At 58.0% G+C, this 20,461-nt stretch overlaps 1 protein-coding gene and 1 non-coding gene across 2 annotated transcripts; both read left to right on the top strand.

Moving 5' to 3' along the window:
- Positions 1-1,806: 1,806 nt before the first annotated feature.
- Positions 1,807-19,388, top strand: WNT10A (Wnt family member 10A). Its single transcript, XM_064661170.1, has 4 exons — positions 1,807-2,542; positions 5,282-5,544; positions 13,476-13,852; positions 18,538-19,388. The coding sequence occupies exons 1-4, from the start codon at positions 2,484-2,486 to the stop codon at positions 19,003-19,005; spliced, it is 1,167 nt and encodes a 388-aa protein (XP_064517240.1). The 5' UTR covers positions 1,807-2,483; the 3' UTR covers positions 19,006-19,388.
- TRNAV-GAC (transfer RNA valine (anticodon GAC)) lies at positions 16,096-16,168 on the top strand. The gene has a single exon. It is a non-coding gene; the product is annotated as a tRNA-Val (tRNA).
- Positions 19,389-20,461: the final 1,073 nt, after the last annotated feature.

Genomic DNA, 20,461 nt, shown 5'->3' with positions numbered 1-20,461 from the left:
ACCTGCGAGGGCACTGCCTGCCATCTCCCAGCCACCGGTGCCCAAGTGGAGCCCCCCTAGTCCCAGGGTGGGCACCCAAACTAAGGGGACACCAAGTATCCCCATGACTGGGAAGAGGCTTCATTGGGGCAGACAGTGTTCGCTGAGAACCCAGTTACCCTGGGCTTTTCCAGGGCCACCCTCCTGTCCCCAGGGAACCAGCAGGAGGACACAGGGACAACCTGCAGGGCCACTGCACAGCTCCCAGATGAAAGACCATCAGGACCCCATTCAGGGCCTGAATGTTGAAATGATGGTGCCAAGGAGGTGGGCACAAACTGCCTGCCCAGCCTGGGAGGGCTCCTGGGCAGCACTTGGTTGCCCTCTCAAAGGAAGCCAGAGCTCCTCCACAGACAGCATTGCTCCCCTGGCACCGGGCTGGAGGAACTCAAAACAGGGCTGGCACATCCATGGGATGTACCCAGCCATTCTCTATGCCCACACACACAGAGTCACACCCCCAGCACATGCCACTCACGCTCACACACTCCTGTGCACACTGACAGGCACCCACATGCCTCACTCTCAAAGAAGCCTTCCTGCACACCTGCAGCATGTGCCAGCACCTCGAGCCCCCATGTGCATACCTTGATACCTCTGTGCACCCTCAGCATTCCCTGCACACTTGACACCACTGGCACACCCATCTCCACTCCTTACATACCCCATGCTATGCACAGCCCTCTCCCAGTGCTCACTCACTCCGTGCCCCATGTACACTAACTCCCCAAACACCTCACACCACATGCACTCTCTCCATCCCCCACGCACACCCTATGCCCCCATACTCTGCCTATTCACCCTATGCCTCAACCATACTCAATCCACACTCAACCACACTGCACACACTTGGCTTACACCCGGTGCACACGTGCATTGTGTTGGGCAGTCATACTCTCCATACTCAACGCATGCTCACACTCACCACTCACTCTCTGTATTCCATGCACACTCACTGCACTATGCACACTCACCCCATGCCATGCACCCTCCCTCCATACCTAGTACCTGCTCACTCACACCCATGCCCTGTACATTAACCCCACACCATACACACATCACATGCCATGTACCCTCACTCTGCCGTGCTCACTCACTCATGCAGTGTATTCTCACTGTGCTTGCGTACAAGGGTCCCACACGTTCACGCATACTGTGCATACTCGCCCATGTCCCCCTGCACACTCACACATGCCATACACCCTGGGCACTCACCCACACTAGGTGCACACTCACACTGTGCACATTCACTCCACAGCTGGTGTATGCTTATCCCATGCCATGCAAATTCACCTGCACTCTCCGCACACTCCACTTCTTTGTGCACACTCACCCCACGCCCACAGCACCCTTCTCTCATGCCCTGAGAGCGCTCCCCCAAGCTGCACGCACTCCCTCAAGTCCTCACTAACATGCTCCCACACCGTGCAAACTCACCTCACACCCCACGCACAGTCCCCCACACTGTGCACACTTGCCCCCGGGCCACATACATTCACCTCTCCCCGCGCTCCAGACCCACGCCGCATATGCTCACCCCACACCACGAACACTTGTCCTACACCGCGCACACACCCCTCCACGCTGAGCACACCCACCACACACACTTCTCCGCGCTGTGCACGCTTACCCCACACACCGTGCCCCCCGCCCCGCGCCCACTCTCCCGCCGCCCGTGCCCGCTCGCCCCCCCGCCGCCCGCTCCCTCCCCGGCAGGCTGCGTGCGACACGCCGGCTCCCCGCCCCGCTGCCACCCTCTGCCCCGTCCTTCCCCCGCGGGCTCCTGTCTGGACGTGTCGGGACTCGGGCTCCGGGCGCTGAGTAATGCTCGGCGCAGCGCGATCCCAGGCAGAGCCGCTGCCGCCGCCGCTCCGCGCCCAGCGCTCCCGGGGCGCTCCGTCCGCGACCCTGCCCGCTCCGCCGGCGGCTCGGCGACACCGGCGGCGGGGGGCGGCGGGGGGGCCGCGGCTCCCCATGTGCCTGCGGGCTCCGCGGGAGCCGCGGAGCCGCTCGCCCGGCGAGCCCTGCCCACGCTCGCCGCGGCCCCGGAGCCCCGGGGCGCCCTGGGGAGCGGCGGGGGAGAGCACCCCGCGGGCCGAGGGCCCCCCCGGCCCCCCGGTGCGTCCCGCCATGGGGGGCTGAGCCGGGGGGCTGTGCGCGGCGGGGCGGTGGCGGGCAGGGCGGGGGGCGCGCAGCCCTCGCCGGGCTCGGAGGGCGCCGGGGCGGCGGGAGGCGGGGGGGGCATCCCGGGAGGATGGCAGAGCCGCCCCGGCGAGCCGAGCCCCGGCGCGCAGGGAGCCAGTGAGAGGGAGGAGAGGGGAAAACACAAACAAGCAAACAACCCACAACAAACAAAGCGGGCAGAGAGCAGCGCCGAGCCCCGCCGCCCCTGCCCCAAAGGCGCCCGCCCGCCCGCAGCCCGCACAGCCGCTGCCCCAGCGAAGATGCGCCCGGCCCTGGCCCACGGACTCTGCTCGCTGCTGCTCAGCCTCTGGGTACCCAGGTAGGAGCTGCACCCCCCATCCCCAGCCCCGCCGCCGAGCGCCCCGGCCCCACGGGAAGGGCGCCGGGAAGCCGCCGCGCCCAGTCCCGCACCGGGGGCGGTCTGCTCATGACGCTCCGGGGGGGTCCTGCCGCCCCGGCCCGGCCCCGCACGGTGGCGGCCCCCCGCTCAAGGCGCTGTCAGGACCGCTGCTCCCCCTCCGCCTTCCCCCGTCCCGACGGAGCGCCAGCGGGATGCGCGGCTTCCCCCATTCCGGGAGGCTGTCCCCCTTCCTCCCCGGCCGGAGCTCCTCCAGCACCCGCCCTGCCTGCCTCAGTTTCCCCCCTTCACCTCGGAGGACGGGGCGACGTCGGCAGGGATGTCACTCCCGTGGGATTCGGTGCCCACTGAATCGCCCTGTGTACCCTCCCTGGTTCCGCCGATCCTAAAGGCGAGGGGGATAAGAAGGGGCTGCTCGCTTTCCAGAAAATGGTCCCCCACATTCACCACCCCTGCCTGTTTCTAGCTCCCCTCGGCCCGCTCCCAAACTTGTGCACTGCAGGCAGCCAGGGGTTAACCCTGGTGCTGATATGAGTGTGTTTGGGGGGGGTGTCCCCCGCCCTTCCCCCTCCCTCTAGCCCCTTTAAATATAATTTGTTAACGTTGGGACTTGTATTAATTAAAGCAGCAGCCGCTGCAGCCTGTGACCTGGGGGCTTGTCACCGTGAAATCAAGTTTAAATCCAGATTTCAAGGGGGAAGAGAGCTGGGGGAGCGCTGTGTCCTCCTAAGTGTGACAGTGACAGCTTCTTGCCGGTCCCTGGCCCCCTTGAGCCCTGGGTGGAGCAAAACGCAGAAGGACTTGCCCTCTGCTCTCTGAGGCCCCTGCCTCAGTTTCCCTGCAGTACAATAGGGAGAAGGACCATAACATCCCCCCCCATCCCGGGATGCCCTGGAAAAAGATGGCAGGCACGATCTCTGGCTCAGGACAGGCAGAGAACAAGGTCCTTGCAGTGCTTGGGGCAGGAGCTGCTGGGCTTGGGGATGGTGGTAGCTGCACTCTGCTGTGCATCTCATGTCAGCCAGGGCTTGCTTGACAGTGTGAATGAGCACAGGAAGCCGGGCAGATTTCCTCTCCTGTGTAGGGGCTTTGGAGGGAGGCACCCCCTTCCTCTCTGGTCCACCTCGACTCTTCCTGTTGCAGTCACTGTGGATTTGCACTGGGGTAGACCTATATACCACCCAGGAAAGTGGTGGGATGGGTATAAACACCCTTAGAAAGCTGGAGAAAGCAGCAGCCTGGCCCTGACAGTTTTCTTTCCCCCTGAGCAAGCTGTAATTCAGCAGGGACCCTGGGGCTGAACCCCTCCTCCAGAGCTGGTTGAGCGCTGAGCTGGGGAACTCAGCTCCTGATCCCCGACAGCTGCTTCTGTCCATGCACCTGCACCAGGTTTGCAGGATTTGAAGGAGCAGAGGGGGAGTAACCTTTCTCCCCAAGACCTGGCAGTTGCAGTCCTTCCTCCAGCATGCTCCTCCAAGTCTTGTTTCTGTAATCCAAGTTCAGAGGGCTTCAAGCTCCTTGCTCCTCCCAGGGACCCAGCTCTTGACTGTCCCAGGGAAAAGGGAACCTTTCCTGGAGAGAGCTCCCAGCAGGGACCAAGCTGTCATGAGCAAGCAGCAGGGTGGTGCTAAGCTCCCAGTGGACCCTGCTGCAAGCTGCTGGATGCTGCTTGGCATCCCACTGCCTGCTGCTTGCTTTGTGGGTCCTCCGCTTGGACACTGTTGATCCCAGGGTCCTTCAAGCCATTCCCTGGAGTTGGGCAAACACTTCCTACCATCTCCTTCTCTGTATCCATCTGTCATGTGTACTGCTGTCTTAGTTCCAGGCATCTGTCTCTGGACATGCTTTGTCTCCCCACATCCCACATCCCATCTACCCACACTCCATCTTCTTTCGTGTTTCCCCAGGTAGCCTCTCTATTTGTATAAGTACTTGCACCCCTGCCATGAGTCATGTGCTTCTCCTTGCACCCGTCCATCTGCTGGTCTTGATGCTTCTGTGGCAACTGGCATCGGGTTCAATGGGGCTAGGATGTGATGGTGGACTTGGGATTGTTGCTGGGATCTTGAGGGTACTTTGCACAGTGCTTGGCTCCAGGTTTCACTTCTGAGCTGAAAGGAAGAGGTTGGTTCCTTTATTTACCTCACTTGGGAGGACCAGCAGTGTGGGGGGGATACAGAAGATGCAGGGGGCAGATCAGCCAGCAACAGGGATGGAGCTGGACCTGGAATGAGCCTCCTACTCCAGGGTCTCTAGATTCTCCCCAGGGGAAAACCATGCTTTCTAGGGAAGGTGAGCTGGGGCAATCTGTGCCTGAGAATCTGCACTTCGTGGCCAGTGTGGGAGATCCCTGGGGGAGCACACAGAGGGAGTGCAGCCTTGGGAGATGCTGGGGTCCAGAGTCAGGAGGGCCAAATTTGGCTGCTGCTGGGCACAGGCGGTCAGGATGCCTGGGCTGTGCTCATGGGGTTGGAAGGGATTGCAGCCCCAGTGCTGCTGGGACATCTCTGCCTGGCAGAGCTGCCGTTGTGCCCAGGGTTTTCCCAGCCTTCCCTAGAGGCAGTGAGCACAGTCTGTCCTGTGTAGTATCTCGCTTCTCCATGTGTGTCCTCCCCCCAACTTTTCCCCCTCCCCGAATGGAAAAATGAGTGGTTGACACATTGCTTGCTCTGAGCTCAAGAGTGTCCTTTTACCTCCCAGCTCCTGCTCCAATGAGATCCTGGGCCTGAAGCTGCCATCGGAGCCAGTGCTGAATGCCAACACGGTGTGCCTGACCCTGCCGGGGCTGACGCGGCGGCAGCTGGAGGTGTGTGTGCGCCACCCTGACGTCACCGCCTCGGCCATCCAGGGTATCCAGATTGCCATCCATGAGTGCCAGCACCAGTTCCGGGACCAGCGCTGGAACTGCTCCAGCCTTGAGACCAAGAACAAGATTCCATATGAGAGCATAATTTTCAGCAGAGGTAAGGCTGGATGGCTCCCCTCCTCTCCCTCTGTCCAGCCCCTGCTCTTAGGAGCCCTCATGGACTCCCCATGGGCCCCTGCACAGCTCTTCCTTGGCCCAGGGGATGAGACCAGCTCTTCAGCATCCTCATGGATGAAAGCAGAGAAACCTCAGGGTCTGACAGACCAAGGACCACTGCACTGTGCAAAGCTGCTCCATGCACCTTTGTGCCTGCATTGGCCCTTGTCCTGAAATGCTCCTCCCTTACCAGCCCCAGCTGCTCCTAAGGCTCCTTCCAGGCCCCACCACTTTCTGGCATCTTCTCCCCCTGTGGAGCAGGCTGGTGTTTGGAGCAGTGCCATGGGTGTGCAGCATAGTTGGTGGGTCTGAAGGTGGATGCCATGCTTTGGGATTTGATTTGGTGGATGCAATGAGCGTCTCGGCTCATTCCTGCTCCAGGTATGGTGTTTCAGTGTGTCATGGTGAGCTGAAATGCCACTAGCTGAATGCTAGTGGGACATACCTCTGTGAGCCTGTCACCCTGGAGTCCTCGCCTTGTGTTGGCTCTCCAACACAGAGAGCTAAGGACTCTGTTTTGTGGGACCCTAAAGCATGGTGACACAGGAGGGCAGGGATATAGGCTTTCCTGGGGGCTCGTCTTCCCACAGAGCCCCCAGCTGCCCTGCGGGGAGAGCTCTCCTAGCTCTCCACATTCTTCCAAGCCCTGGTGCCATGGTCTCCTCATCTCCCTTGCAGTCATGGCTGGCTCTGCCTTTTTCAGTCTCCCTGATGGATACTCTTTCCCTCAGGAGCCGACTCTGCATGCAGAGGGACTGCCCTGCATGGTGCAGATTAAGGCTGTGACCTGATGGGTTCTTTTACAGGACATGAACGTATCTTCTCACCTAAGTACCCTTTCTTGAAGCCTGGGCCTTAGCACACTTCTAAGTGCCCATTGTCTCAGACCATGGGCAGGAGAGGATGATATGGTACCAGCGGCATGCAGTAGGGTACTGAGGGCAGGCAAGGTTTCCAGCACACATACCACTCCTCCAGGTCCCAAAGAAGGTGAAAACTATCAAAGAAACTGCTCACCTACCTGCTTTGTGAGCCTTCTAGCTTAATGCCCAGCAGAGTTGTGTCCATCCCCTCTTCTCTAAACATCCACATCCTACATCTTTTTTCCCTGGGACTACAAGGAGAGTCTCACAGAGGAGAGATTGGCAGCTTGAGGCTTACATGCTGTTGAGGAGATGTGGTGACAGGAGCCCATAGGTGGCTGTAGCAGGTGGGGAGATGGTTGGAGAGGGGGGCACAGAAGCATTTTGATGTCTGAAGGTCCCTCATGTCCAGGGCAGCCTGGACAGCCTCACTGGACAGTATGCTACCTTGGAGCATGTGTTGCATCATGGCTGTGGTCCTGCCATGGAGCAGCCCTGGTCACTCTCAGAACCTTGGTGCCTGGAGAAGGGCAGCTTCTCTTCCCTTGTGAGCAGCGCCCAGGTTAGGGCCTGGCAGGGAGGGTGGGGACTGTCAGCCCTGATAAGCATCGAGTTATTTCCAGGTCCTCTGAGGAATGCAGTTCACTTCTAGTCTCCTCGGGGCGGCAGGAGACATCGACTTGCTGGCTCAAGTTGCTTACACACCCAGACAAGCTTCCTTGCTCTGGCTCCCACCAAGCTGGGTGAGAAGCACCAGCAGCAGAGAGCATTGACCTACATCCCTCACTCAGCCCACCTTGGCTGCTGGGGGCCAGTGACTTGCATCTCACTTGTGTCTTATGTGCCACTGCAGTCCTTCCTGCTGTCAGGGCTGTGACTGATGGGAGTGGGGACTTCCACAGACCCTGGACTCTTGCACCAGTCCTGAGCTCTTGGATATGGCTCAGCCCAGGCTCTCAGTACTGGTGGGATTCCGTTCTCTGGAATGGAGACCCAACACCCAGTAGCAGGGAAGGATGGAGGTAGGGCTGGAGCAGCAGAGCAGACAGGCACCTCATGGCACTCCTGTTTTGGCAGCAAAGGGTGCAGGATGAGCCCCAAGCACCCAGGCTATCCCGTGCAGTTGGTCAGAGCCATTCTGACATGGAGCAAGCCTTGAAGCTGGTGCCTTGGCCTGCTTCCAGCCCACTCGTGTCCCTCAATAACAGTGCTGGAGCTCTGAGCTCCGCCTTTCATCTGTCACAGATGCAGCCATCAGAGCAGGGATGCTGGATGCATCTCTGGAGCCTGGTACTGGAGGAGAGGCGAGTGGTGGAAGCGAGGGGTGCAGACTCTGCCGTTGACATTAATGCATCTGACCCCCGGGGACCAGGTCTCTGCTCTGCGCCCTGCCGCATCCTTGCCGTGCCTGGGAACGCAACGTGCTTGTAGGATCATTGTTTGTAACCCGAAGTGACAGACCCCTTTAATCTTTCATTCCTTTTCCCACTTCTTCTGCCATCAGTTCAGCCACGCATGAATCTCACTTTAAATTATTTGTAGCTAGCTTCTCCCTCCCACTCTCCCCACTTGGCTCCTCTCCCCAACTCTGCCCCATCCTCCTGCATCTCTCACATCTTCCCCAGTAGGGGCATGAGCTGGGCAGGGTATAGCACTGTCCCAAGCTGTCCTACAGTGCCTGTCCCACACTCTGTCCAGTATCCAGGGTGCTCATCCCCCTGGGGATGGAGCAGAGCACAATAGCAAATGAGTGCCTGTCTCCTCATCCCACTGAGCTGATCCCAAAAGTTTGAGTGCAAGCCCTGAGGAGCCAGGAAGGAGCAAAGAGGCTTCAAGTCAGATAGGGCTCAGAGTCTGGAGTGGCTTCTGGGCAGCATAGTTGGTGACAGGGATGCTGACAGCATCCTGGGCAGAGCACAGACCTGCCAGAGGCAGCAAGGACATGCTTCCATTCCTGGGGTGCAGGGAACAGCAGCTGTGAGGCCCAACAACAGGTTAGCAGAGGGCAAGCAGAGGGGTGCCCAGAAGTTAACCATCCCTGCTCTCACAGAGGCCCTGGGTTCTTTTGAGACCTGCCATGGTCTGTGGGTTTTTCAGGTTTGGTCTTTTGGTGCTGCACCCTTGGGGTATGGGATGTCCCTTGTACCCTTTGTTGAGTCTCCAGTGCCATCTGCACCCCCATCCTCCTTGGCCAACATCCCTTCCACAGGCATCCAGGCTCAACATTGCTATTGCAAATACTCATCCAGTCTCTCCAGGCTTCTGAGATGGCTGCCTATGTACTCACCACCCTCCTGCCCATTTTCTGACACAGTCACTCCTGCCAGCACCCTCCAGTGCTGTCCCTGGTCCCATCCCTCTCTGCTGTACCTCCCTCTCACTCCATGTGCTGGCTTGGTTGACAGAGACATCTTCCCCTGGCCCCAGGAGATGTAGGAGGATGGAGCAGTGAGGTGGAGGCAGGTGGCTGCATCTGCACCGGCAATGGAGATAGGTCCCCTGCTCCTGCTCTAAGGGTGAGCAGCACAGTTGTGTCCACCTCGCTGGAGGGATGGCCTGTTGCTCCTGGTATGTGGTCCCACCACAGCATCTGTGGGCTATCAGGCACTGTGTGGCTTGACTGGGCTGAACCATGCCTGGCTGCCTGCCAGAAACCAAGCTGTGGATGGTGGTGGGTCACTGAGTCTTGGTCCTTGTCTCGTATGCATGTGCAATGCCAGCAGGGCTGGGACTGTCTGGCTGCCGGGCAGGGGCTGTCTGAAGTGTGCTATGGGACTGACTATTCTCCTTTGCTTATCCCAACCTATCCCAAAGGTTGCTGTTCCCTGCAACCTTTCAGAGCTATATGGAGCTCTGAAAGAAATGGGACCCTCATGGAGGGGCTGGATGTTGAGGGGGACATGGATGGAGGGGACACAGCTCTGGAGTGCAGTATCTCCTGGTTCCTGCAGCCTTTGGAGGGATGGGTGATGCTTGCATGCCCTGTGGCCACCTTAGAAGGGCTCACTGGTGCCAAGGGGTCTGTATGGCCATGGCCATGGCCAAATCTTGATTTCTTACAGCAAGGAGTGGGGAACTCCCTGCAAAGCTGGAAACACCAGGTGCTGTGACCCAGCCAGCTGCGAAATGGAGCTTGGGGAGTCTTTCCTGTGTGCTAAGGGAGGCAGGTGCTGTTACAGCTATCCGGGGAGATGCTGCCAAGCTCAGGACCCCAGCACCCAGCTCTGCACAGTCCCAGCCAAGCTCCAGTGCCCGCAGACCGCAGCGCCTGGCCTGGCACACCTGCAGCTGGGCTGCTGGCAGGATTTTGTGTACCCCCGGGCAAGCCAAGGGCTTTGCCCACCTGGCCCCGAAGCACATGTGGGTGCTTTGGATGCTTGGCTTCATCCCTGTGGGTGCCCCCATTCCCTGGACCTTCCCCCCACTGATGGGTGTAAGTGAGACCCTGGGGCCCAGGCAGCATTCCCGAGGATGCAGGGCTGGGCCTGGCTCCCTGCACCCAGCACAATGGAGAGGGCTGCTGGCTCAGAGCACCATGGACAAACGAGGAGCGAGGGCTGCGGGCTGTTCCTGGCACATTCAAGAAGGTGCAGGGAGGCAAGTCGGGATCTGCAGGGAGGCATTTAGCGCCTGGTGCTGGGCCAGACCCTGGCAGGTTCACCTGCAGTTTAATTAGGGAGAGGGGAGGGAGCAGGGCTGGGGAAGAGGCAGCATGTCGGGACTGGCTGTCTTGGCAGGACTCACAAGAGGTGGCGGGTGAAGCTCTCCTCTGCCTTATATCAGGGCTGGGGCGATATGCCCACAGCTCCTGGCAGCTACGCCCCACTCCTGGGGGGTTCTGCCCATGAAGGGGACAGCTGAGCATCCCTGGGGTACCCTAGGGTGAGCCTGGATGAGGCTGTCCTTCCTGCTCCCTTGATCCCACTCAGTGATGGGTGCTGTGAGAGAGTTGCTGCCTGGGTGTGATGGTGAGCTGCGAGAGGAAGGCCATGACTCCAGCTCTCCCTGGTCTCCAGACCATGGAGCCCACAGCTGTGCCTGAGCCAGCCCTGTTGCCTTCATCCCACATCCACATGAGAGATGGAGGAACTGCAGCAACCATGGCAGAGCCAGTGCTGCTGGGACTTGAGGTCCTGTTAAATGACCCCCCACCTCCTAGGCACATCTTGACAGGGAAAACTTTCCCCTGCTGAGAAAGCCACTTTGGGATTTGACCTCAGGCTGGGATTTCAGACTTGTCCTCCTTGCCCAGCACAGACCTTTGAATACATGGCAGGCTGGATGCCAGTGGTGGTGTCAGGGTGGCATCAATACTTCTAATTCCTCCCACAGCTATACCTCTTCTGTGATCTCTGGAGGGATATGGTGACTCAAAAATCACTGCCAAGGTCTTAGGTGGCTAGGGTAGCTGGAGAGCCTCCCTCCAAAGGGCTCTGGGCTGGCTACCACATGCTGCTCTCAGCTGTGGTTCCTGGAAGCTCCCACCCTCACTGAGCCCACAAGGCTGGTGGTTGTCACCTGCAGCCATGTTGCTCATTGCTTTGCTTCAATCCTCTGCCTCTGCTGTGGCTGGAGTAGATCAAGGAATCTAAACTGAACCTCCAAGCAGAACCATGCTGTCATGGCTGCTGTAGTCCCAGTGCTGCCTTAGCCATCTCCTCCCCTTTTCTCACAGCTCCCCATGAGAGCAGGTGAGGGAAGAAGGCAGAGAAGGCAGGGAAGAGTGGCGAGGTCAGGCAGAGTGATACTGAACAGGGAAATGACCATGGCAAGATGGGAACAAGACTCCTGGAACGCTGTGATGTTGTGCTCTGGGGGCCAGTCTGTCGCTTGGTCACAGCCTAGAGGATGGCAGCTCCAGGGCAAGGACCCATGCCTCATCCATCAACTCTCATATGGTTGAAGAGCAGTAGAGGAAGGAGGACTGGGGCTTGACCCCAAGGTCTTCCCAGCCGTGGAGGACACCAAACGAACCTGACCTCTTTACGTGTAAGGAGACGACGGGCTTGCTAGACGGACTGGGTGGGGTAGAGCTTCTGTCTGGGCTCCAGAAGGGATTTTAAGGAGATGCCACATGGGAAATTATTTGTTAGGCTGGAGAAATGTGTGAGAAAGAGGCTAATGGGAAGGCAGGGCTGAGAGGAGAGTGTTGTGCTGGGTGCAGGGTTTGCTGCCTCCATCCCCGTGCACCGGCTGTGCGAGGAGCTGGGGATGCTGAGCAGGGTGACAGTGACAAGTTGGGCTGTGCTCACCATTGGCTTATGAAGGGCTGGAGCGGGCCCAGACTGTGGAGTCAGAGAACTGATATGGGGAGCATTTGGGAATCAAGGAGACCTTTCTGTGCTGGTTCTCCATCCTCCATTGCTCAGCTGGGGACTGAAGTTCCCCAGATGTGGGCATTCCTGCTCTAACAGCGCTGTGGGTGTGTTGCAGGTGCTGCCTGCCAGCGCTCTCCCCAGGGAGGCTGCACAGCACAGTGTATGCACCAGCAGCCCCATTACCTGCCCGCTGAAAAATGTTGTTCAACTTGTGCATGGAAAGAGGCAGGCTGAGAGCAAGCTTGTCCCACACCAAGGGGAAGCTGGGAGAGACTCCTGCTGGCTTTTAAGCAGCGCCTCGTTAATTTTTTAAATGCACCAGTGTCAAATTAACACACAAAAGAGCAGCATGACTTTAAATGCAGGTTTCCGAGCTGCATTTCATTTCCCTTTAATAAGATCATAGTGTTTGCTCAGCGGGCAGCAGCGAACCACGGAGGAGACATGCGTGATGGGGAGCGCTGCCAAGGACAGGCGACGGCGGCGGGGAGCGGTTGTGCTCTCACCTCTCCTGACTCTGCAGTGCAGGCAGGGAGCTGGCAGAGTCCCTGCCCAGGATCTGTGCTTTGGGGTGCTCACCCAAGACCCCCATTTGATGGCATGGATCTGCTAAAGAAAGTGCCCCAAAACCTATTATCTGTTCAGCTGTGGCAAAGCCAGGGCCGATCAAATTGCTCTTGTCCAACAGAGGGAGAGAGGCTGGGAGCTCCAGCTATTTATTTATTCACGTGTGAAACAACAGCACAAAATCTGGTTCTCCTTCCTTTCTTGCCTCGTGCTGGGGCTGGTCACTGTGCAGCAAAGCAAAGGGCGCTGTGGGCTCCCCGCTTGGCCTGCGAACTACAAACAAAAATATTACTTTGCATTTCAAATGAAATAGAAATTCCCGGGTAGGAGAAGGTCTTTACCTGACTCCAGTGAAGCCAAGAGATCCTCAGGCAGCCCAGCTTGCAGCCCCACAGAGCACCATGGGACCCCTTCTCTGGGATCTGTCCCTGTCCCCATCTGCCCCATTCCCAGCTAATGATGCTTGCGGACATCCTAGCTCCCCCAGCGTTTAATGACAACCAGCTGCCGGCCCTGGCAGTGCATGGTGTGGTCATGGCATGCTCTAACTGACTAGGGATGCTTATTTTTTTTCCACTGTGGTATCACATTTAGAGCTTCTTGTGGGAGCTGGCGGGGCTCAGGGAGGGAAGGGACATGGACAGACGAATGGGGCTCGACAAGCAGTGCTGCCTGCTCCTGTTACTGCCTGATCTGCACTCTGCTAGTAAGCAAAAATGGCCCGTTCCTCAGCAGAAGTATTCCTCAGCCAGCATTATATTTAATGTAGTAGGAAACTGAGTGGAGTGGGGAGAAGGTACTGCCTCAGAGCCATGACACTGCTGCCTGAGCAGCACTGTGGTGGCATCTCCTGGGGCAATGTGAGAGCAGGGTGATGGTGGAAGCTGGTGTCCCAGCTGGGGCAGGGCTGGGCTTCAGGGCAGCAGTGTGTCCTGGTGGGGATGGGGCTGGAGAGCACAGAGTGGGGATTCACTTATGTTCCAGGTGGAAGCTGGTGCATCAGGAAAAAACAAGACACAAGCTGAACCTCTGACTTATTACACCCCAGCATGATGCTGAGCTCATCCAGCCCCCCACAGGGGTCATGCCACCCAGCCTGAGCCCCACTCTCTCCTTCCTTGCAGGCTTTCGAGAGAGCGCTTTTGCCTACGCCATTGCCGCCGCTGGTGTGGTGCACGCTGTATCCAACGCCTGTGCCCTCGGGAAGCTGCAGGCCTGTGGCTGTGACCAGAAGCGCCGGGGTGATGAGGAGGCTTTTCGGCGCAAGCTGCATCGTCTCCAGCTGGAAGCCATGAACCGTGGCAAAGGCATGGTGCATGGGGTGCACATGGAGCACATGCCGGCAGAGACCCCCGGCCTCCAGGACTCCTGGGAATGGGGAGGGTGCAGCCCTGACATAGACTATGGGGAGAAGTTTTCCAAGGATTTCCTCGATTCCCGGGAAACCTACAGGGACATCCACTCTCGCATGCGGCTCCACAACAACCGTGTGGGCCGGCAGGTGAGTGGAACAATGGGGAGAGTTGTGGGGAGATGGTGGTGGGAACAGGGCCCCCAGGACATGTGTGGAAGGGCTGTGAGGGGTTCATGCTGGCTGCTGTGGGACATGTGTGAGGCTGGGATTTCCCCCAAGGCACACTCTCTTCCCAGTTTTGCCCAAAGCAAAGGCAGTGATGCCCTTTGAGGGGCAGGGCTGCAAAGAGATGTCTGTCGAGCATCTCTGCTGGGAAAGGTATCTATGAGCATTGCTGCTGTCCCCTTGCCAAGGGACACTGTCCCAGGCCACTGTCATCTGCCTGTGCTGCAGTGGTGCTCCTGGGATGGCACAGCAATGATTCCAGCTCCTGCCTCTCAGGCACTGCAGTGGAAGGGAGCTAAAGACAGGGAGGAAAAAGTCACTGGCATCATGGGGACACAGCACAGATTCTGTAGCACCCACCCACGTCTCTGCCTCTAGAAAGAGAGCCGGGGTCCTGAGGAGGCAGATGTGAGCAAGACTGAGCCAGGCAGTGGGCGTCTATACCAGCTGGGAAATGCAGCATCCCCTTGGGAGCAGAGGTGACAACCCACAGCCTCATCCTCCAGATATAGAGGGGTGCTGGAGCCTGTCCAGGCAAGCAGGACAGCCTCCCCTCCATTCTTATGATGTCAGGTCTTGTTAAAGGTACTAATTAGTACCTCACTCTGTCTGGAAGCTGATATTTAAAAGCAGCCTACACTGGAGCCAAGAAGCATGCAGGCAAGAGAGGCTGGGAGGATGGCTGCATTTCCCTGACTGCCTTTGCTCCCAGCAGGAGCCTGGAGGACCCCATCCCATGAATCTAGCAGGATATTTGTCCCCAAGACCCCAGCCACATACTGCCAGGGCAGTGCAGGGGGCTGTGTAGTGGCTGCATGAATAAATAATTAAAGATCAGAATTCCACAGGGAGTGTTTCCTTGGGATGGCTCAGACATTTGGATGTGCCTCTTGTTTTGAACATGTTTGAAGGCAGCTATGATGCTGCAGAGCTGGACTTTGATGTGTGCCCTTCCCTGGTGCTGGAGCTGAGCTTTACCACCCTGGAGAAGCCATCCCAGTTTGGCCAAGCTGTAAATGCTTGGGGAAAGTAGAAGCTTTTGTCTTGTTTGGCTTTTTTTGCTTGTGTGTGGTGAAGGCTCACTCAGTCTTATGCAGCTAAATCCTCTGCAGGCTGCTCTGCCCCAAGTTGGGCAAGACCCCATTCCAGTTCTGACTCCAGCGCTCATCCTGACTCCCTTGCATCTCTGCATGCACCAGATCTCTGTGACTCCTGGCAGTGCTCAGAAATTTGTGGTCTGTGTTGCCTGTTTCCCAAGGGAAATGATACAGGCCCCTGCAGAAGGAAGGGAAGGTGAGAGAGGAATATTTCCTCTAGCAGTATGTCACGAAATGTTTCCTGTGGGATCCAGCAACAGCAAAAATGCCTGGGGTCTGCTTATCCCCAAGGGCAGGCAGGCATGGGACTGGCAATGTCAGCTCTTGGTGGCTTCAGAGACAAGAGCTGGACTGATGGAAGAAGCCTGGGAGCTAGAGGCAGAGGCAGAGTGGGACTGAAGGAATAAAGGAGGGAATGGTACCAGTGTAGGTGGGGAAGCAATGTCTGGACAGGGTGCCCAGCTCAGGGACCTTGCTGAGATGAGGGTATGAGCCATGTGCGAGTTGGGTTGTGATGGCTGTGGGTGCCAGGCATTGGAAAATGAGATGATGCTGTGCCTGGTCTGTGCCTGTTGGTGCCATGATTATTGCCAGGGCTGATCCTGGCCTTCCACATTGCCTGGGGATGGGTTCTCCAGGTCCTCGCCCGCTCTTTTAGCAATGCTGTGGGTCCCACACCCACCCAAGCCCCCCTCAGTCCTAGGACCAATCTTTCTGCTGTAATAAGGAGCAATCTGCTGGGATTTCCCAGGAAAGGAATAGCTGTGCTGGATGCAGCAGCTCTGTGGGCCTCCCTTCCAAGTCCTTAGGCTTGAATCCCTTTAGCAGAGCAGTGATGTGGATGCTTGTGTCGTGCCCTGCCATGCACCATCCCTCTCCGTTGCACCAAGTAGCTGCAGAACCAAAGCTTTCCAGCATCTCACTGATTCTGAGCATCCTCTCTGTGGTTGCCATGTGTCCCAAGGGTGCTCTGCCTATGGGTGAGCCTGTCTCCCACTTCAGACACTGGAGTGCTGGAGGGAGGTGACAATTCCATGAATGGTGGCATCCAGGTGTTGTAGGATGTGGGTTTCTGTAGTGTAGTGGTTATCACGTTCGCCTGACACGCGGAAGGTCCCTGGTTCGAAACCAGGCAGAAACATCCAGATTGTTTTCCTTTTATTTGCATCCAGCTATGAAGCTGGGGAGTGGATTGCAGCTGCAGGGGATGTGCAGCATCCTCTGATAGTGGCAATGGTCACCTTGGTCTTGACTTGGAATAGGAAGCCCTGATGCAACTATTGGTTGGTCCAACTCGAGATGGGAGTCCTGCATCTCTGAAAGGGAGCAAGCTCCCCAGCAAGGAGCAGCAGGAGTGTGAAAGAGACTTTGCAGGTCCTCCTAACTCACCAGATCAGAGAGGGAGAGAGGATGAAAGGAAGCCAGGAACTACCCATTACCCTCACAACAAAGACTACGATAAAGCTCTTATGAGCGTGTCTGGGAGGAGCTGGGAATGTGCGAAAGAAAGCACCAGCGAGTCCAGGCATGTGCCAAACCTGGGTGTCTATGAGACAGAGAAAGGACGTGGCCAGGTAGGGGTGCATGGAGAAGATCCAATGGCAAAAGCATAGGACCAAGTCTTAGATGGGTGCTTCTTGGATATCCCAGCTGTGTCAGGGTCCTGTCCCCTCTGCACTGCCTGTGCAGGAGGGAGCGAATAAACTGTCGCTGGTCAGGGATGGATGGGTATTGTGGTGCTGGGGCTTGAGATACTTGGGTGATGGCTTAGGTGACGGAGATTGCACACACATGCCACCTTTTCCAGCCCCTGCTGCAACCAAATGAGTCCCTGTCCAGCTGTCACACCACCGTCCTCTCCATCCCAGTGGTGACCATGCCAGCCACAGCCCTATATGCAGAATTTTCCTGGTCCAGCCAATGCAGCAGGGAAGGAATGTGGGAAAGGATGGGATGCCAGTGTCAGTGTGTTCCCATGGATGGTGACAGGGATGGTGGCGAGCAGCTGGTGTTCTGGCTGGCACACCCAGGACATGGTGGAGAGGCCAGGCAGCTCATTACCTGTGAGGTGGAGGCTCTTCCCAGCAGGAGACAGGACTCTCAGCAGGATGAAAGCCAAACTCCAGCCCAGCCCAGACCTCTCCACCATGTGCCCCGAGCTCCAGGCATATTTCCCTGACCTGCCTTCATTACCATAAGTGCTTAGCAACGGGGAGATTTACTCAAAAACAAGAAAACAAGGAATAAAAACTGCTTACCCCTACCAAAACAAGGTACTCCTGGAACACGTCTCCCTCAAGGAGGAGGCAGGAACAGGCAGCATGTGGCAGGCATGAAGCTGGGTGGCTGGGCAGGACTAGCATTGTGGGAACAGGACCTTGGGCAGGGCCACGTGTCCCCTGGAATCCTCTGAGCCCCAGAGCGTAGCCCTGGGTGGGGGGATCAGCCTGTGATAGTCTGCAAGCCCCAGCTGAGCTCCTAGTGGTATTTGGATGTCCGCATGAGAAAGGGACTTGCTGAAGCCTGTGTTAAGCACATGGATATGGGGGCACACAGCCCAGCAGGAAACCTTATTGGGACAGAGCAGAGGACATTATAAACTGCCTCTTTCCAGGCTGTGTGAGGATGTGTGGCTGTGACGTGCCCCTGGAGATTGATGGTTTGGCCACACTTGTAGGGATGGTGGATCTAGGGGGACTCCAGCATGCAGCCTGGGGGCTCAGCAGTATTGCCCAGGGAGCCCAAGGAACTCCTTAACCACCACACTAGCCTCTGGCCCCTGCTTGAGCTCCTCTCTCTGGCCAGCCCAAACCACAGCCACAGCCCAGCCCACACACCCTGGGCCCTTTGCGGGAGGTGGATGTATGGCATTGGCCTCACTGCAGCCTCTACAAACCACAAGTCAAGGCTGTAAGGATCTCCGATCCCTCCTTGGAATTTGGGTGGTGGTGGGAGGCAGTGAAAGCCAGAAAGCAAGCAAGAGCTAAAAGTGGAGCTGCTCCCAGGACTCCTGGAACAAGGGCTTTATGGGAGGAAAGCCCTGGGGAGGGGAAGGAATCCCTCTCATCTGCCCTCCTTGCAGTGCTACTGGCAATGAGGTGAGTGGAAGACCCTTGCACTGGGGGGTCCCAGTGCAGCTGCAGCCACGCTGGCTTTTAACTGGGGTCCAGGATAAGGTTGATGCTGTCAGAGCTAAGCAACAGTGAAATTCAGGCTCCTTCTCCTCCCTGTGCTCAGATAGCTCACCTTGTCCTTTAGGTGCCAATCCCTTGCTGAAACATAAAGGCCAGCTGGTACTGCCAGGGTGGGAAGGGACAGGGTGTGGGACATGAGTTGCACTGGGCACAGCAACAGGGTGCAGCCTCACTGGCTTTGCAGTTCCAGAGCTCTGATGGCTGCTCATGCCAGCTCTTGGTGTTCCCATAGTGCAAATGCACACAGAGCTCCATGGTGGCTTCTCCAGTCCCAAAAACGCATGCTAACCCCCTCCGTCCTTCCTTCCCGGCCCAGGTGGTGATGGACAACATGAGGAGGAAGTGCAAATGCCACGGTACCTCAGGGAGCTGCCAGCTGAAGACATGCTGGCAGGTGACGCCCGAGTTTCGGCTGGTGGGGTCCCTGCTCAAGGACCGCTTCTATGGGGCCACCCTCATCCGGCCTCACAACCGGAATGCTGGGCAGCTGGAGCCAGGCCATGCTCGGCATCGCCGCCGGGCTGGCATCAGCGAGCTGGTTTACTTTGAGAAGTCACCCGACTTCTGCGAGCGGGAACCAGCCCTGGACTCCTTGGGCACCCAAGGGCGCCTGTGCAACAAGACCAGCCCGGGCATGGACAACTGTGAGAGCCTGTGCTGCGGCCGTGGGCACAACATCCTGCGGCAGACACGCAGTGAGCGCTGCAACTGCAAGTTCCACTGGTGCTGCTTTGTGGCCTGCGAGGAATGTCGTATCACTGAGTGGGTCAGTGTCTGCAAGTAGCCAGGCAGGAATGGGTGCCCACCCCAGGGTGCCAGGGACAAGCACGCCTGCCTGCGCCAGGGGAGGGAGACAGGGATTGGCGCTGGGGGGGAGGTGGAGCTGCAATACCTGCTTCCCTCGGCTTCAAGGGAGCAGGAGAGGAGATGCTCAGCACCCTCCTAAATCAGCACTTTGTTGTCACCTGGGGAGGGCAGGGCTGCCCGCTGCCCCCCCAGCCCCACACAAGAGCACCAAAGCTCCCGGCCCCGGGGAGCGCACGGCCATGCTGTACAGACCGCCGACACCAGCACCACTGGGGGGGGCGGAGGGGGGGCATGGGGGTGGGGGAGTGCCCGCTGGCACCCAGCGGCATGCAGCAGGGTGGGGTGGGGGATAGCAGGGCATGGGGAGCCCAGGGTGGGAGGGAAACAGGGTGGGGGGACGACACACACACTAGCACTGTGCACAAGTTCCTCTAACCACGTGCGAGGCTGTGCTCTGAGCAGGATGGGGGTGGAGCATCCCATGGGATGGAGAGGGGGCACAACTTCCCGGGCTGGGGCTCACCTCTACCAGGACAGAGCCTGGGCTTGCTTGGGCCGTAGCATTGTGGCTGGAGTGGAGGGTGCCTGGGGCTGTGCTGTGTGTGTCTGTGTTATTATATGGTAAGTTATTTTCTGATTGTGAATAAAAGTGGATTGGAGACAGCACAGGTTATTTTGGGGTGCAGACCCTGCTCTTCCTGCTGCCCAGGGCTCTCTACTCCTGTAGGGTGACAGAAGGATTGAGAGGGACCCTCAGTGCTGCTGACCTACTTGTCTGAGTTTTCTTCCTGGTGCTCTGCTGCCATCCATAATAACCACCCTATTAGCTGTTTGTAGACTGGCAGGAGGTGGGGACCCCCTGGAGGGACACCAAACCCTTGCAGGGTGGCTGCTGGGAGGCTCCTGCCCAGCTGGATGCATGCTGGACCCCATCAATCCCATGGGAATCCTGGCTGTTGCCCCCATGCCCATGACCATACTGGGGCTGGGGGCTGTGCCCTCCTGGGGAGGGATGGTGGGGCAGGAGAGCAGGGAGAGGGGAAGCCAGCAAGGGTGGGCCAGACAATGGGGGTCCACAAATGGCAGTTTGCTGCGGTGGTGGGGAGGGCACCCATCCGGCTGCAGCAGCCTGCAGGGGCCAGGCAGTGAATCATGCTGCTGCTATCTCCTGGCTGATAACTTCCCCGCTCCTCCCACGGCTGCGCACCCCTTGGGGCTACACAAAAAAAAAATAGAAGTGAATTAAAAAAAAAACTAAATCAAGAAGGAAAATACCAGGCTGAAAGGAAGAGAGCGCCCCAGGCCCAGCAGGGAGTGGCCTGTGTCCTCATTTCATAACGCTTCCACAGGCAGCTGGGGCTGGATCAGCTGGGACAGATGCACTGCATGTTGCCACCCCTGGGCAGGAGGGCTGGTTTTGCCCTTCCAGGAGG

The sequence above is a fragment of the Pseudopipra pipra genome, chromosome 7 (genome assembly GCF_036250125.1).
Source record: "Pseudopipra pipra isolate bDixPip1 chromosome 7, bDixPip1.hap1, whole genome shotgun sequence".
Taxonomy (NCBI): domain Eukaryota; kingdom Metazoa; phylum Chordata; class Aves; order Passeriformes; family Pipridae; genus Pseudopipra; species Pseudopipra pipra.
The sequence above is the reverse complement of the archived record's forward strand: the minus strand, read 5'-3'. Positions and strand labels throughout refer to the sequence as shown.